Source organism: Lathyrus oleraceus, chromosome 3 (assembly GCF_024323335.1).
Source record: "Lathyrus oleraceus cultivar Zhongwan6 chromosome 3, CAAS_Psat_ZW6_1.0, whole genome shotgun sequence".
NCBI lineage: Eukaryota > Viridiplantae > Streptophyta > Magnoliopsida > Fabales > Fabaceae > Lathyrus > Lathyrus oleraceus.
In genome coordinates, this window is record NC_066581.1 from 172501548 (window position 1) to 172518406 (window position 16859).

The 16859-nt window shown below is 36.0% G+C and overlaps 2 protein-coding genes across 3 annotated transcripts; one reads left to right on the forward strand and one right to left on the reverse strand.

The window, feature by feature from the left end:
• The first annotated feature begins 7815 nt into the window (after positions 1 to 7815).
• On the forward strand, positions 7816 to 9258 carry LOC127126067 (RING-H2 finger protein ATL16). Its single transcript, XM_051054914.1, has one exon. The coding sequence runs from the start codon at positions 8229 to 8231 to the stop codon at positions 9195 to 9197; it is 969 nt and encodes a 322-aa protein (XP_050910871.1). The 5' UTR covers positions 7816 to 8228; the 3' UTR covers positions 9198 to 9258.
• A 351-nt stretch (positions 9259 to 9609) lies between these two features.
• LOC127126066 (autophagy-related protein 9) lies at positions 9610 to 16492 on the reverse strand. Of its 2 annotated transcripts, XM_051054912.1 has the most exons (11): positions 16190 to 16492; positions 15291 to 15362; positions 14387 to 15031; positions 13963 to 14283; positions 13308 to 13530; positions 12385 to 12564; positions 12090 to 12296; positions 11885 to 11962; positions 11703 to 11773; positions 11477 to 11587; positions 9610 to 10916 (listed from the first exon to the last, which is right to left on the reverse strand). In XM_051054912.1, the coding sequence occupies exons 3-11, from the start codon at positions 14956 to 14958 to the stop codon at positions 9860 to 9862; spliced, it is 2820 nt and encodes a 939-aa protein (XP_050910869.1). In that variant the 5' UTR covers positions 14959 to 15031; positions 15291 to 15362; positions 16190 to 16492; the 3' UTR covers positions 9610 to 9859. The 2 variants fall into 2 exon arrangements, with proteins under 2 accessions (XP_050910869.1, XP_050910870.1); XM_051054913.1 differs by lacking the exons at positions 15291 to 15362; positions 16190 to 16492 and having other exon boundaries at positions 13963 to 14236; positions 14387 to 14526.
• Positions 16493 to 16859: the final 367 nt, after the last annotated feature.

Below are 16859 nucleotides of genomic sequence, written 5' to 3' on the forward strand. Positions count from 1 at the left end.
TGTCCTCAAAAGGACCAGCATCAATTCAATAAGCAAATATCTCAAATGGCTCATGTAATGCAATGATCACAAAATGTGCACAAAGTGAACTTCCAATTTAGAAAATTCAAATCAAAACAGAAATGCATGCAATGACCTTGAATTTTTTTATGCAAGTTTCTCATGTCATGAACAAGCAATATGCAAACAATCAAATCTAGAAAGGTTCAAATGATAGATGAACAAAAATGCACAAATTGAATGCCAAAAATGTGACACAAATTGTCACATTCATCTTCATCTGTCAAAAACAATGATAGCATATGAGAAAAAATCCAAACCAGTGCTCAAAAATTCACATCATCTATGATCATTAAGCATGCAAAAAATCAAATCAATTGGCTCAACAATGAAGATTTCACAATGCATTGAATGCAACATATCAAAATAGCATGGCATGGATCAAAAAATTCACACATTAAAAATTAGACATCAACAAATCATGAAAATTATACCAAAAATACTAGACATCAAAACAAAACTATGAAAAAAATTGGAGTTAATTTGGATCATTTTTCTATTTTTTATGATTTTTCTAAGATGAACGAAATAATTGAAATAATAAAAAGAAATGGAGGGAAATGAATTAATTTGAAATAAACCAGAAAATATCAGGACCATTGGATAAGGCGCGCACAAAGCAATCAACGGATCACATTTAAAACACCAAAATGCATCACTTCATTAATTGAGTCAGCAGCACACTCAGCAATTCAACGCCACACTTGGCCTGGTCAAACGTTCCTAACCAATCAAACACACACGTCGGTGTACACATGGAATACACGCAAGCATAAATGAAACGATGCGTTTCATTAAACACATCATCAGCACAATCAGCAAGTCAAACGCACATGCAAGCGAGTCAAAGGCATGGCATCCAATCAAACAGACACGAAGTGCTCGCATGGCAAACACATGGCAAAAACCCTAAGATGAACCAGACGCCGGAGCTAAGCTCCGGTCGTCTTCTCCGACCAACCCCGCGGTGGCGCCGCCGTGCAAAAATGCAGAATTACACAAGGCCTATACCAATCGAACCACCTTCCAACGGGAATCTCAAATATCATATCCATTTCATCTAATTCCTCATGTATTTTCCAGATCGAACGAAAACATTTCCTAGATCTAAACTGAAAGTTCATCATACATGCTCATTACTTAATCATTTTCAAATCTAAACATATCTACATAACCTACACAACAAGATCTACACATCTATGACATGAAATTGGCAAAAAGAGAGGATCGATTTTTCATCACCTGGAAATGCAGGTTGCTGTTCACGCGTGTTCAAGCTCTCAAAAGCTCCAGATCTACTCCACTGAACTTGCTTTGAAGCTTTGTGCACAAAGGATCACTTGAAACCACTTGGATCTAGCTCAATTTCAAACTTCCATTGCTATGAGTTTGCACTTGAACTGCTCGAATCTGGACTGAATTGCTCAAACCAATGGTTGATTCTTGCTCAATGAAGCATGATGAACAAGATTATGCAAGAATTTCTGGTGTTTGTGTGAAGAAATGAAGAATTCGAAGTGAGAGAATTTTGAAGGGAGTTTGAAAATTCAGATCTGAAATGCTTCTGTTATGGTTGTTAGGATTAGAGTTTGGCTTATATACTCCATGTTAATCACATTGAAAATCAAATTAGCCTTTGTTTAATCATGATTAGTGAGAATTGGAGTATCTTGCAAAATTGCACATGAAGCTCATGAAGCCATATTACACGTGTACAGTCCCATGCAAGGGTCTGAATCCACTTAAAATCAACCAAGGATCATCATGGAATTGGTATTTTGCTTGTATCATAAGCCAAATTTGAATTGTGGAAAGTCCCTCCAAAATGATCACATGAGAAATGATGAGCATACAAGCCTCTCTCATGCATGGAAATGTTTCATTTGAAATTTCTTGAACATGAGGAGCATTTTGCAAAAAGAATGGACCAAATTGGAGCTTTGTATCAAAAGTTAGGCCCTTTTGAATTTCCATGCACACCTTGTGATCAAATGGTCATAACTTCTCAACCAATCATCATATGGACATGAATTAGGACTTTTTGGAAAGGGGAAACAAAGATCTACAACTTTCATATTCACCAAAAATCCATTTGAAACTTCTTTGATGTTGACAAGTCAAGTTGAATGTGAACCAAAAACTTGCCAAATTTGGAAACTTTGAATTACAGGTCATTTTCCATTTTTAGTAACTTTTGCCATGACCTTTGAATCTTCAATATGGATGATTATAATGAAGAATAGACCTCATTTGAACATGATTGAGGTGTCTCAACTCATTTCCCCCACCTCATAACCCTCAATTGACTGCACAGTTGACTTTTTGGTCCTCAGATGACCATGAAATGCCTTGATGAACTTGAGTCTTTACCACTTGATGAAATTGCTTCAAAGTGAAACTCTAGCTCATGTAAGCTCTTTGTAATGATCATGTGGTCCTCATCTCAAGAAAAATTCCTCATCTCTTGCACAAAGGATTTTCTTGAAGCTCTTGACCTGGTGCTTGCTTGAGCTACAAACAAAAATGTAAATGACATATTTTTGTGCTTTTGGTTAGTGAATAAAACAAGAAAAGCAATGATATACAATTCAAGCATGCCTGGTGATCTCAAACCACTCACAAGAGATCCCTACCCAAAGGGAAAGGGAGCCAAGATGCTCAATGATCCTTGAGGCTATGCAATGCAATGCTATGATGCCATGAGGGACCTTAGGGACAAAATTGGGGTCTTACACCTTTCAGATACCTTAGTATCCTCTTCGTCGCTGCTAGATGTGATACCTTTAGCTTCTGCATGAATCTACTCACCATACCTACACCATATGATAAGTCAGGCCTTGTGTGACAAAGGTATCAAAGTGACCTAATAAGTCTTCTATATTGGGTTGGGTCAACATCATCTGAATCTGAATCTTTTGACAGTTGTAGTATGGGCTCAGCTGGAGTCGAAGTTAGGTTGCAATCTTGCATCTCAAATCTCTTGAGTATTTTTCTTGCGTACTTTCTTTGATACATCATCAAATCTCTACCACTCTTGTAGAATTCAATGCCAAGAAAATATGAAATGTCACCCAGATCTAACATTTTGAATTCCTTGTTGAGATCATCTTTGTAGTCTTCGATCTCCTTCTTGCAGCTACCAATTATCAACAAGTCATTGGCATAAAGACATAGTATAAGCAATTCACTCTTGCTTCTTCTTACATATACTCCATGTTCAGTTGTGCACTTCACAAATTACTTCTTCCATAGAAAGCCATCTATCTTCTTGTCCCAAGCTCTTGGAGCTTGTCTAAGTCCGTACAGGGCTTTATGCAACCTATACACCTTCATTTCTTCGCCTTGTTTCACAAACCCAGCTGGTTGTACAACATAAACTTCTTCTTCTAAGGGCCCATTCAGGAATGCACATTTCACATCCATCTGACACATTTGTCAGTTGTTCATGTTTGTTAGACCAACAACCAACCTGATTGTTTCGATCCTAGCAACAGGTGCAAAGATTCGTCGAAGTCGATTCCTTCTTTCTGAAGAAATCCTTTCGCCACAAGTCTCGCCTTATGTCTCACTTCTTCTTTTGGATTCAACCTCACCTAGTATACCCATTTCACATCGATTGTCTTCTTGTCTTAGGGAAATTCGACAGGCGACCAAGTGTTGTTGACTTCAATTGACTTTAGTTATTTGTTTATTGCTTTCACCCACTTCGAATATTTCAATGCATCAGCTGCATTAACTGGTTCGACATCTACGTAGAAATCATAACGTACCAGTTCACCTTCTTCATTGACCGCATCATCTGATGTAATCGCATATTCTTGCAACCTTGCAGGCACGTGTCTTGTTCTTTGAGGTCTTCTTGGGCCTGCTTCAACTCTAACTTCTTATCGAACTTCTCTTTCTACTTCACTAGCTAGTTCATCAAATAAGATTTTCAGTGAATCCTTCTTAACATTCTCAGTCAAATCCCATCCCTTAAGCTCGTCTATGATCACGTCCCTGTTGATCACCACTTGCATGTTCACTGGGTCGAACAACTTGTATCCTTTAGTCGAATGATATCCTATCAGGATCATCTGACTCGAATTGTCATCAAGTTTTCTTCTCAACTGATATGGCACATGCCTATGTGCTATATATCCAAATATCTTCAGATGACTCAATCTAGGCTTGACACCAGACCAACATTCTTTTGGCGTGATTCCTTCTAGATTCTTAATCGGACATCTGTTCAGGATATATGTTGCAATCGACATAGCTTCTCCCCATAATTATTTGGGTAGATGCTTGCCTTTCAACATACTTCTCACCATATTCATGATGGTTTTATTCTTCCTTTTTGCGACTCCATTCTACTGTGGAGTGTAGGATGGAACCACCTCATGCACAATCCCTTCTTTCACATATAATGCATCGAAGTCTTTCGAAATATATTCTCCACCACCATCATTCCTCGGAATCTTGATCTTTCGGCCGCTTTGTCTTTCAACCATAGATTTAAACTTGGCAAATACCTCGATCACTTTACTTTTCTTCTTGATCAGGTAAGCTCGCAGTTTTTGACTGAAATCATTTATAAATGTAACAAAGCATCTGTTACCTCCAATCGAATCCACCTCGATAGGACCACATACATCAGAGTATATGACTTCAAGAATTTCCTTCGACCTGCTTCCTGCATCCTTACTGAAGTTGTTCTTGTACTGCTTCGTCTGCACACACTTAGTTTGGAATGTAGATTTCTTGTAATCTTGAAACCATATTTCTTCTCTTCAAATCTATGATGTCTTTGAAAATGAGATGGCCAAGTCTATAAGGCCATATACATTCACCTCTGATGGTTGCTGTTGCAAGGCACTTATACTCCATCACATTAAGCTCAATCTTAAAGGTGTTATTCTTAGACATTTGAGCCTTCAAGATCAACCTTCCATTTGAGTCGAGAACTCTTATCATCTTGTCTTTGATCGATACCTTATAGTTCTTTTCGGCTAACTTCCCTATGCTGAGAAAATTGCTCTTCATGCATGGTATGTACAACACATTTGAAATTACTGACCTCTTGTCATCTTTCCTCATAATCAGAACATCACCAACACCTTCAGCTGCTAGAGTATTGTCATTTGCAAATTTCACCATGTTCTTCATTGAGGGTTTTATGTTGATAAACCAATTTTTCCTTCCAGACATGTGTCATGAGCATCATGAGTCCAAGTACCATTGGTCCTTGAATATCTCTTTATCTCTCATTGTAACCATCAGCAACATCTCTTATTCTTCATGATTCGTCAGCTTTGCATAAGTTTATTGATTCTTCTGCTTTTCTGGACAATCACAAGAATAGTGACCATGCTTTTGACAATTGTAACACTAAATGTGACTCTTGTATGGCTTTCGACCACCACCTTTTCCTCTACCTGCAACATCGCCTATTTAGTTGCCTTGGTTCCAGGATTTTCTCTGACTCGACCAGTTTCCTTCTTGCTAATTTCGACCAGTCGAATTATTGTAGCCTCATCTGCCTTTGTTGTCATTCCAGCTTCCTTTGCCTTTCCTTTCTTTTATTGATTGCGCCTGCAAAGCCATGTCACTCTTCGACTTTCCTGCAGCTCTTTCAGCCATTATTTTTTCATAAGATTCAAGCGTCCCTTGAAGCTCTTCCTTTGTCAGTTTTGACAAATATTTCGACTCTTCTATGGCTACTACCACGTTGTCAAACTTTGGAGCTAACAACCTCAAGATCTTTCTAACAACAGATCTTGATGTCAACACTTCTCCACATACCTTGATTTGATTCACCAGTTTCGTAACCTTAGTGAAGAAATCGGTTATGCTTTCATTGTCTTCCATCTGAAGCAATTCATACGTCATTTTGTGAGTTTGTAACCTCACCTCTTTCACCTTTTCCGCGCCTTCAAACGACTTTTCCAGAATTTCTCATGCTTCTTTCGCTGACTTTACATCACTAACCTTTTCAAAATTATTTGAATTAACATATTGATGGATTATAAAGAGATCTTTATAACCTTTCTTTTTCAACTCTTTATGTGAAACCCTTTCTTGATTTGTCACATTTTCTACAAGTATTGTTACTCCTTCCTTCACAAAATCCCAAAGATCTTGATAACAGAACATAATATTTATCTACTTGCACCAATTCCCATAATTATTGTTCTTGAGAATCGGAAGATTTGTTGGAAAATATCAATTTGGATAATTCATTACAATAGTGATTTTCTTCCCACTAATCGCTTAAACTAGAGCTCTAGATACTAGATGTTGAAAAATCCACCACAACCGATGGAGAATTTTTATCAATCTTGATGAACAAGATTGTTATCAACCATGCAATGACAATAAAAAGAAAAGAACGATTGAGAAAGAAAAGAATGTTGGAGAAGAAGAATATTTTCTGTAGAGTTTTCTCTTTGCCCATAATCTGTGAAAAACTTCCTTATTCACTTTGCAATTGCAAAATTCTGCGAATACAATGTTATGAGTTCTTCTTACAAGAATACGGGTTACTCCCTCTATTTATAGATTTAGGTTAACTTACTCCCTAAGCCAAAACCCAAAACTATAAAATCTCAAAATAGTTAACACTACTAAAATTAGACCTAAGTCGAAATCATGTGTAAAGTAACATGCTTCGACACTTCAACACACTAATAGAACTCGACACATCCTTATTCTGTCGAGTAACCTGCTTCGACACAAGGAATTACAATTCAACAAAGATAAATATGGATGATAAATCAAGAGTCAAACTTGATTCATGACATAGATCATAGTACTATTTAACTATCATATCTTAGACCCTTTAAAATGATGAATCATAAAGACCTTCTTGTGCTTGACTCTGATTGATCACAGAGATGTTGTTGATAAAGGAGAATGATTACTTTTGCATTGCTTTTTTATGTCTTTTTTTATGGGAAATTCACTAAACAAGAACAATTTCCAACTAATTGTAGATTTTGTTAGAGTCAACAATAAATGTTGCAACTTGGAACTTGAGACTAGAATTAAATAAAAGGAAAGTTGAAAGAAAAAAAAAGACAAATCGATTACAAAACCATGTAAACACCTTTAAACATAATACTCTCATTAGTCTAATTTATAAGTAAAAGTCTTCTAAATTTAGTGGCCTTAAATATAAGCAAATGTAAAATAAACTTATATATATTTAATGTCTTTATTCCAAAATTGTCCATGCATTAAAAACTTAATATTATTAATGGATGATAATTTAATTGAGGATATATTAGTAATTGCTCTTATATGAAATCAAAAAAATTAAATGAATTTAATTATTTTTTTAATAAGTATAAAATTTGTTTTTTTTACTTATAAATTAGATTGGGGTATTACAGTATTAATATTATATTTTCGATGATCGTTTAAAAAATTTTAAGTATTAATATTATATTTTTGATGGTCCTTTAAAAATTTCAAAGTTCTATGTAGGTTTATAGTGATTTAAAGTGCAAAAATAAATTAGAATTCTATTCACGAGACTTTTTTTAATCACGATTTAACAATAATAAATTATTTGACATGTGGAATACTTCACCTTACACATTCACATTTAGAGAGACAATCCCAAATCAAATCTTTGGAATCTCTTTCAAAATATACCCAAATCTTACTATGGATTTGGAAAAACACAAACCGAACCTATCCAATATTCTTGGATTGGACCAACCCAAATTATCTTGCTGACCATGAACCATGGCTGTCACTAAGGGACATCACTAGCTAGTAGGACCATCCAAGACACTAATCATTTATGACCTCACCACTAGTAAACATGAGGGACAAGAGCCAAGACAACATTCATTCAAATTTCAAACAAGACAAACCACATCCCAAAAATGACACACTACAAAGATTGTTTTTTACTACAAAGAAAAAGGTAACCTTACTTGTAAAGTCAAACACTGACCCCTCGTACTTCTCAATATGTAGTTCCTTTTGTGACAAATGCATGTGCCTGTTCCTTACAACTTAGAACTCAATAATGATAATAATAATCCAATGCATTCATTTTATTGCTTTTCTACTTTCATCACTATTTTACTCTTTCTTTAAATTACACTCATTTCTATCAAACACAATCTTTCTTTCCTTCACATTGCTAAGAAACAAAGCAATCTCATTTTTCTCAAATGTCACAATCTTCTTTGCCTATTGTTGCAATTGTTGTACTAACCATCTTGGCCATTGTTTTCATATTTATCAGTTACTTGATTCTTGTGACCAAATGTTACTCAAACTGGTGGCATCCATTGAGATGGATATCAATCCTACCACCTTCACAGAATGAAGAGCCTTTCATAGCGTTCTCTCCGAGGACATGGAACCGCGGCGTTGACGAATCTGTCATCCAAGAAATCCCAACGTTTCAGTTCACGAAAGGAGAAGGCGGAGACGATCGTCGAAGTGTCAAAGGTTGTGTGGTTTGTTTGAATTCTTTTCAAGAACAAGATATGCTGAAAGTACTTCCGAATTGCAGCCACCACTTTCATTTGGATTGCATTAACATTTGGCTTCAGACAAATGCTAACTGTCCTCTATGCAGAACAAGCATTTCAGGCAACACGCTTTTTCCGACGAACAGGATCATAGCAGCACCAAGTTCTTCGCCACAGGATTCTCAGTTATTCTCTAACATGGGTAGTGATGAAGATTTTGTGGTGATTGAATTGTGGGGAGAAGGAGAGCATAGGGGAACAATGTCTCATCATCATATGCAGCAAGAAAGAAATGAGTCAAGGGAAAGCATGGCATCATCACTGAGTAGAACTCACTCTAGAACTAGAAACATGGAGGAGGAAGAGAAGGTGGTGGAGTTGAAACCATGGAAGTGCCACCGTGTTCCCATCATGGGTGATGAGTGTATTGATGTTAGAAAAAAAGATGAGCAGTTCTCTATTCAGCCTATTAGAAGATCTTTCTCATTGGATTCTGCAAGTGATAGAAAAGCTTACTTGGAAGTTCAAGATATCATCCGACAGAATAATAGGCATCACCAAAATGAGGATTGTGACAGTGAAGATTGTAATAGTAGCAAGGGCAGAAGATCATTCTTTCCATTTCGTTATGGTAGGGGATCAAAAACTTCATTGCTTCATTGATAATAGTATAACAATGTAAACTTGTGATGCGAATAGATGAGTTGTTTTTTTTTTCCTTAAAGCTGTATTCTGAACTTTCATTCCAATTTTGCTTGTGAGAACTTCAAATTTGAGTGGGGTCAGTGAGGAGTGACATGAACGATATAAAGAAATTAAAAGACAATGCTTTAATAGAAGAGTTCGTATGACATCATTAGAAGTATTCTCAAAAATTGAAGAGGCATTGCTTTTAGTGTGTCATTACTTGAAATCACAAATGAAAGCAAATGATTACTTGCACGCACGCAGCTTTCGTTCATGTTCAATTCATGGTCCCTCTGTCCTCTCTTTTAGTGTCATTTGGGCCCAAAGATTGTAAAGAATGTGGGGTATGCTATCAATTGGAAAACAGAGAATAGAGGGACCTAGAGAATGAGAAACCATTAGAAAATCTTATCAGAGACCCTCTTTATAGGCAGCTTCAAGACATTTTTAAGTTCTAACATCAAGCTGAGGCTCAATTAACAGTCTAACCACACTTAAATGAATATATGTACAGCAAAGAATAGAATTTCAGAATAACTAAAATAGAAAGGGACAATCATGACTTGGAAATTCATGCATTCCATTTAATTGAAAGCAAGAACCTCCCTAACAAATAATGTGGGAGAGGGACATAGCTATTATTCAAAAGCTTGCAGTGGGGGTTTTTCTGGTGGTTTGCTATATATATCACCAAAATGTAGATTAAATTCCCCTGCCTCTAAGTCATCAGTCAGTGCTGTACTAGATAATTTGTTGTGATGATCTCTCCAGTAAGAGTGTCGTTCTTGATCTTGATCCTCGGAACCTCTATCAGAAAACTTGTCATGATAATTATATGCTGTTTGGTCATTGAAATCTGGAGGCTCAAAAAAGCTTGTCTGAGCCTTTCCACTATGTAGGCGACTTCTAGCCCACTGTGTTTGGTCATTGAAATCTGGAGGCTCAAAGAAGCTTGTCTGAGCCTTTCCACTATGTAGACGACTTCTAGCCCACCCTGTTTGGTCATTGAATTCCGGAGGCTCAGAGAAGCTTGTCTGAGCCTTTCCACTATGTAGGCGACTTCTAGCCCACCCTGTTTGGTCATTGAAATCCGGAGGCTCAAAGAAGCTTGTCTGAGCCTTTCCACTATGTAGGCGACTTCTAGCCCACCATTGGCTTCTAGTAGCTTGGGGAAGTTCATTATAATTTTGATCCTGAATAAGGCTCTCCCTAAAGATGGGAGCTGATGTGGAAGCCCCAAGATGAGATCCAGACCGTTCCTCTTGGTACTTGTTTGAGTACTCTTCATACTCGGGTTCGTTCTGTTGCAAGTTCGAGGGCATTGAATAGTCTCTGGAATAATGTTCTGTTACTCCATATGGTTCTAATGGAACATCACTCGAAGTTGTTTCATGAGGTTGAGACGTGTAGTACCAATCAAGAAGATAGGGGTGATTATTCTGGTTGGCTTCAATCAGCCACAAAGAACCCAAGTGATTGCCCGTTACAAAAGTACTGTATGGCATTTCCTCAGATATAAATCTGTTTCTGTCTCCAGTGCCTCTCATATTGGGACTACCCCTCCAGATTCTAGGAGATGAAGATCTGTGTTGGTTTCCATATACTGATAACTTCCGCTCTCTGAATGTTCTTAGATTTTGAAAAAACTGCTTCCCCTGAGCATTTGGTTCCCATGATGGGTAACTACTCTGAAAGCTGTAATGACAACAGAAGATTAAATTAATAAATAAATACATAAATAAAATAGTTTTAATAGACTCAGACCACATGGGCTCCAAAACAAAAATTCTGAGGAATGAGTTGCCTAGGGTTCTATTTTTGTATATAAACTAAAGTCAAACTAAATGTAAACATTGTTTTACTTTTGTTTTAATGACGACCGGTACACTCAAAAAACCATATACACACACAAAGAGGTTTCAGAATTTTCATAATAGTAACGGAAATCATTTTTAAAATTTTAAATCATAGCACATATATGGATAACTGATGGAACTTTTTCCTTCACCGAGTTAGGTTACAAATTATATGTTTCTCAATGAATTCATTCCTCTTCCAACCCCCCACCCCACCAAAATAAAAAGCATATAAGAGCAATATTTACTCCATTGCAACTGCTATAAAAAGTTGAAGAAGTGATAGCAGACACAAACGAAAGAGAACCGAAGTCCTAAGAGATTTGTTGAAACGACCTCAATGAATACACAATGTGGATTTTTCTTTTGATTATAGTAACAAGCTTTCCAAGACCATACCTCAACAACGATTTCTCCATCTTTCCTTGTGAACTCCTCCGGCTACGAGGGGCATTGTATGGGGAACCGTAATGAGTGTTTCCATGCTCTTGAAAATCAAAGGTGCTTAAACTGTGACAACATCAAGGATATAACAATGTAATCAATAATTACCATTAGCACATGGAAATTGGGAATAGCCAGAAATTAGACAGGTACATTGCAAAACCAAACAATCCATGCTAACCTGCAAACATGCCCAACGCCTTCAACATTTACAGTGAAATCAGCAATGTACTGTAAGATATCATCAACTCGCTGCAAAATAAAGAGAGAAAAAGAAACTATAGTGAAATTTATGCTTAGATGCCATATAAATAAACTCCAAGTACGAAAAAATGACCTTTGGGACAATAAATAGAAAATAACCTTTGGGACAATAAATAGAAGTAAATATGGAGTGAGGAAAATTGAAGCCATATCCTCAAGTAACATCATTCCAGTATACTGCACCATACAAAGAAATACATGAGCATGAGAAGTATTCAAACCTATGCAATCGTGTAAATAAATAAAAAATAAGGGTCAATCTAACATAATGTGAATGCGTTACACAAACCCTCAGGTAGGGTACCTGGAATAAGGTTTCAAACTCAAGGCGAACCAGTTCAGTGATTTCTTTGCCACGCCATCTCTTTGGCATATAATGTGTATGTTGAACCACCATAGATATTGCTCCCTCAGGATTTAATACAAGAAGCTCATTTGCAATTGCAGCCCGGCTAATAGCCGTTATAGTTCCAAAAACAGCAGCATACCAAAACAAGTTCCGACCAAATATCTGCAATAAATTTTAGGAAAATATAAAAACCTTCAATTACTACCATGGCATTAAGTAAACTTGGTCAAAATTAACAGAAGTTCATTACATGGCCCTCTAGAAGAGACTCCTCGAGAAAAGCAATAATTATCAGAACTGCAGCAAATCCACCGGATACAAAAGATATGAATTTTGCAATGATAGATATGATAGGTGATGGAAACTGCTTGAGATAATCAGAAGCATGCAATACACTGTTATTAATCCGATGCCTGAAGAGATGGTCCACCTGTAACTCAAGTTATTGATACACTTTAGCATTAAAAGTAAAAGAGTATAAGTGACATGATGTTAAAAATGATAACTATGTACAACAGAAGACATATACTAATGCAACATAAAAAACAATCTCTAAGTAGCTATGAAAATGTCATATGCAACCTACATGGCTACTGTTCGGTAATATAAAGGTTCTTTTCAAACGACTTACATGATAACGAAGTCAAATAATTGTGTTAAAGAAACTTAAAAATCTCATCAATGTTCAACCTATTTAAAAAAATATGCAATAAGCCAGCTAAGATGGGTGACTGGACTAGAATAATATCATAACATGGCCACTTATTAACCGCTTTTCAAACATCATCCACTAGTTAAGTGCCAAATTTTCCTAAACTAAATATTTTTTATCAAGAATTCCTTTCTTGTAATTTCCCTAAATTCTCCAATAAGGATTTTCATCAATAGTTGTGTTCAACTTCAAATCTTTCTTCGATGGTGACTTTTTCAAGATATGAACAGAGAAAGCATGGAATAAATACATAACCACTGATGGGCATCTATCAAAGCTTTTTCGATAATTGCTGCATGTATGTTGCCGTTTATTTCCTGGAAATAAACTGAATCAAATATGCACTTGGTCTTTGACACTCTATTAAAGTGCCTATGGACACTATGAGAGCAACAAAATGAGCTTAAGGCAATGACAGATGAGCTGAAAAAATGGAAGACCAGGAAAATGAATAATGATACCTCATTGAATTCCCTAAACATCCACCTAGACAAATTTGACCATCTTCGAGACGATGCAGTGCTTGGATGATTATAAAATTGCTCAGCATGCTTCAGAAATAGATATGCCAGCATGAATATGACAAGGAACGGAGAAAGTAAAAGCATTGCAAACCCAACTACCATAAGCCTTTTCTTTAATGTCTTTGGATTTGACACAAAATCCCTTCTGACACAGAAGTTTCTGCATAAAAACCCATGTTCAAAGGAGAATAAAAATATGTAAGACTTAATTATATGAAAATTCTCATATTAATTACTTTACTGAACCACCACATAGGTCAATCTAAATACATTCATGTCAAAGACAAATACAAAATAAAACAACCAACTCCTATCTAACTATGAAGTTATGAATGTAATATCCAGAATAACGTGAAAAAGTGTATATCTTAAGCATCGGATAAAAATTATATCCTTCTATAAGGCACTAGTGTGCATCTTAGTCCTTCCATCCCTCAACAAACAAACTGATTTCACAAAAAATGGCTAATAGGGAAAATTGGACAAATAAACCTCAAAATATAATAATTCATATTCATATACACTGCCATTATTAACAAATTACAAAAAAAAAATGATATTGAACACTCTGATTATGCAAAAATCAACATACCGATCAAACATGCTCTGCAGTATGCACCAATTTAAAGTCCATTCAAGGGTTTTGGTAAGCACTAAACGATGTTGTGCTCCATCGGGACTAGATTGAACTGTAGGACCAGCACCTGGAAACCATTGTGAAATGGGGAAAGCAAGCACACCCTTGTTGAGCATTCCGATTAAGTAGTTCTCCTTTCGCATCAGTCTCATGACTATATCATGGACAGAAAGATCCTTTAGCACGCATAGTTTTCGAGTACTCTGGACGAGAACAACTTTGTCAACAACTGTGGCCCAGGGCATAGTTTGAATTTCATTGTCAGTAACATGGAGACTGCAAGACAGCCATGGTATGTTATGAAAAAAAAAACATGTGAAACTGTGGAAAATTAACCATTTTCTTCAATACATTTTGGTTGTTCACCATTCATACTTACCTATTGTAGTAAAACTGACGGATTTCCAGAGTATCCCTTAGTTGAGCAAAGAATCTCAAAAAGCAAAATATCCAATAGATCGAAAAAATTCCCAAGTATCCAACAATAATAGCTTTGGTAAGTGTCAGTGGGGTTAAAGGGTGTTGATGAAGAGCTTCTTTGCCAAGATCACAGGGCTTAATTCCAGATTCGACTGCATCCATCCCACATTTTGCATCACGGAGTCCATTCCAATCAACATATAATAAAAAAAATCCTGAAAAGCATATGGTGAACCCCAGACTTAGAAGTTCAACAATCCACTTTATAACAATGCACCATAGCCCTTTCTCGCAGTAGTAGCTGTAAAGTCTTTCAAAGAAGAGATCCAAATCAGCAATTGGTTCTACATATACACTTTCGCTATTAAGGAGATCTGAAGGGCTCTCACTTCCTGGACTTGGGATTTTTCCGTAAGCAGACAATTCAATCTCTGGCGAATCATTAAGTAAACCTCTTGTCAGAGATGAAGGACTTCGCTTTTTCCAATTGAATATACTAAAAGCACCGGAACTACTTGGTCTGCTAAACATTGTTCACAGACACTGACAGTAGGTGTAAACAGCCAGTCCATTCCCCAAAGGCCAAAACGGTTATAACAACGCTCTGCATTCATGACCGGGTCAATATTAGAATCTTACAAAGGCAAACAAACAGATATTGCATGAGACTATGTTATTCCAATCCTATTTGGCAACTCAGATTAACAAAAGAAAAATAAAAGAAAAGACAAAGTATGAATCACCAGCCAAAAATGGGCGACTAGACTAGGTCTTGCATCATGTGCTAATTAACAACACAGAATATTATCAATAGTATCTAGACTAAGATTCTACAAGCTAATGAACGACGTACTCATACATACCTGATCATGAGAAAAGTCATACAAAGCGGTCAACACCAAAATCCGAAAATGATTTGAAAGGGCAGGCAGCACCTGAAGTGACATCCAAAAATGTCAGCATGAAACCATTTCACAAAAGCACATAAATAATTAAGGTTCGTGAAAGAAAGTTAGAAGTCTCAAGTGTTGAATAAGAACCAAGATAACTTTATTTGCACAAACTCACAGTGCCAATTTCGAATAAACCAACCAACCAACCACGCAATGATCATAAATTAAACAAGTGCAACATGAGTCAGATTGGCATCAACAGCCTATATCTTCCAAATATTTTTTTCTTTCTCAACAATGTCATGTCAATTCAACTACTCCTAGAAACTACTGATTCCTATCAACATTAATCACCGGCGAAACTCTAAAGGATGCCTATTCATTGATTGCAACCGATTTCCTTGAACATCAACAATCCGCACAGAATTTTTTCCTCCGGCAGCTAATGACTATCGACTAATTACAATTTACAACTGCTTTCATTAAAATTAACAATTTGCACATAGTTTTTGCCTCAAGCTACTAATTCCAAACCCTAAAATCATTATATTTTGTAATTGTATACTAACTTCCATAAACATCATACCAAAAAGAAAAAAGAAAAAAAACCAGCTATATTACATTTCCTCTAATTCCTACAAGTCAACAACACATTCAAATAAATAGTAACATCAACTCCTGCACAACTTCATTGTCTAAAAACTGATTCAAGAAAACAAAATATTCAAAAAAAAAAGAAAAATTGCAAATCAGCACCGAAATCATGCATGCGAAATACAATAGTTAAAGAACGTGTATTGATCAAAGGCAAAAAAAAAAAGAAAAAAAAAAGCGAAAGAGATGAAAAAGAAAGGGATAAAGTGACGTACGTTGTTGAAGTAATCAGAAGAGTTTGGAGTTGAGAGGTGATAATGGAACAGTAACGGATGAATCGAGTGAAGTGATGAAATTGAGGAAGTTGAAGAATCGGGGAGAATAACGCAAAGGGGAAGAAGAGGAAGATGAAGAGGGATTTTTGTTTCTAGTTGCGTGGAGGAAGATGAAATTGCAGCGACGAAATTAATATTATTATAATAATGATAATTTATATTTATATTTTAATTTATAAAGTTTGCGTTACGAAGGAGCATTGCTTTTTGTTCTTGGTTCTTGCTTTTCTTCAATCGCTTCTTCTTCTCCTTCTCAACAAGATTGCCCAATTGAAACGCCGCGTTTCACTCGCATAATCAAAACGGGTCGGTTCGGGTTCTGCATCGTTCGCTCTATTTCACCATCATATTAAAAAATCCAATATATATGTTTATTTAATTACAAAATTTATTTTGCACCTGAACTGAATTTTAAAAAGGCACATGCTCGGTTAATTTTGTTTGTTTTTTAATGATCCAAGTATTAATTATACCCTATTTTTATCGTTTAATAACTTATTATATTTGTTTTATCATTTTTATAAAGTAAAATTAGATTTTCTGAAATTTTGAGATCAAGAATTTCGTTACATATAACAATGCTCTTTTTTTAGACTTTAACTAACATATA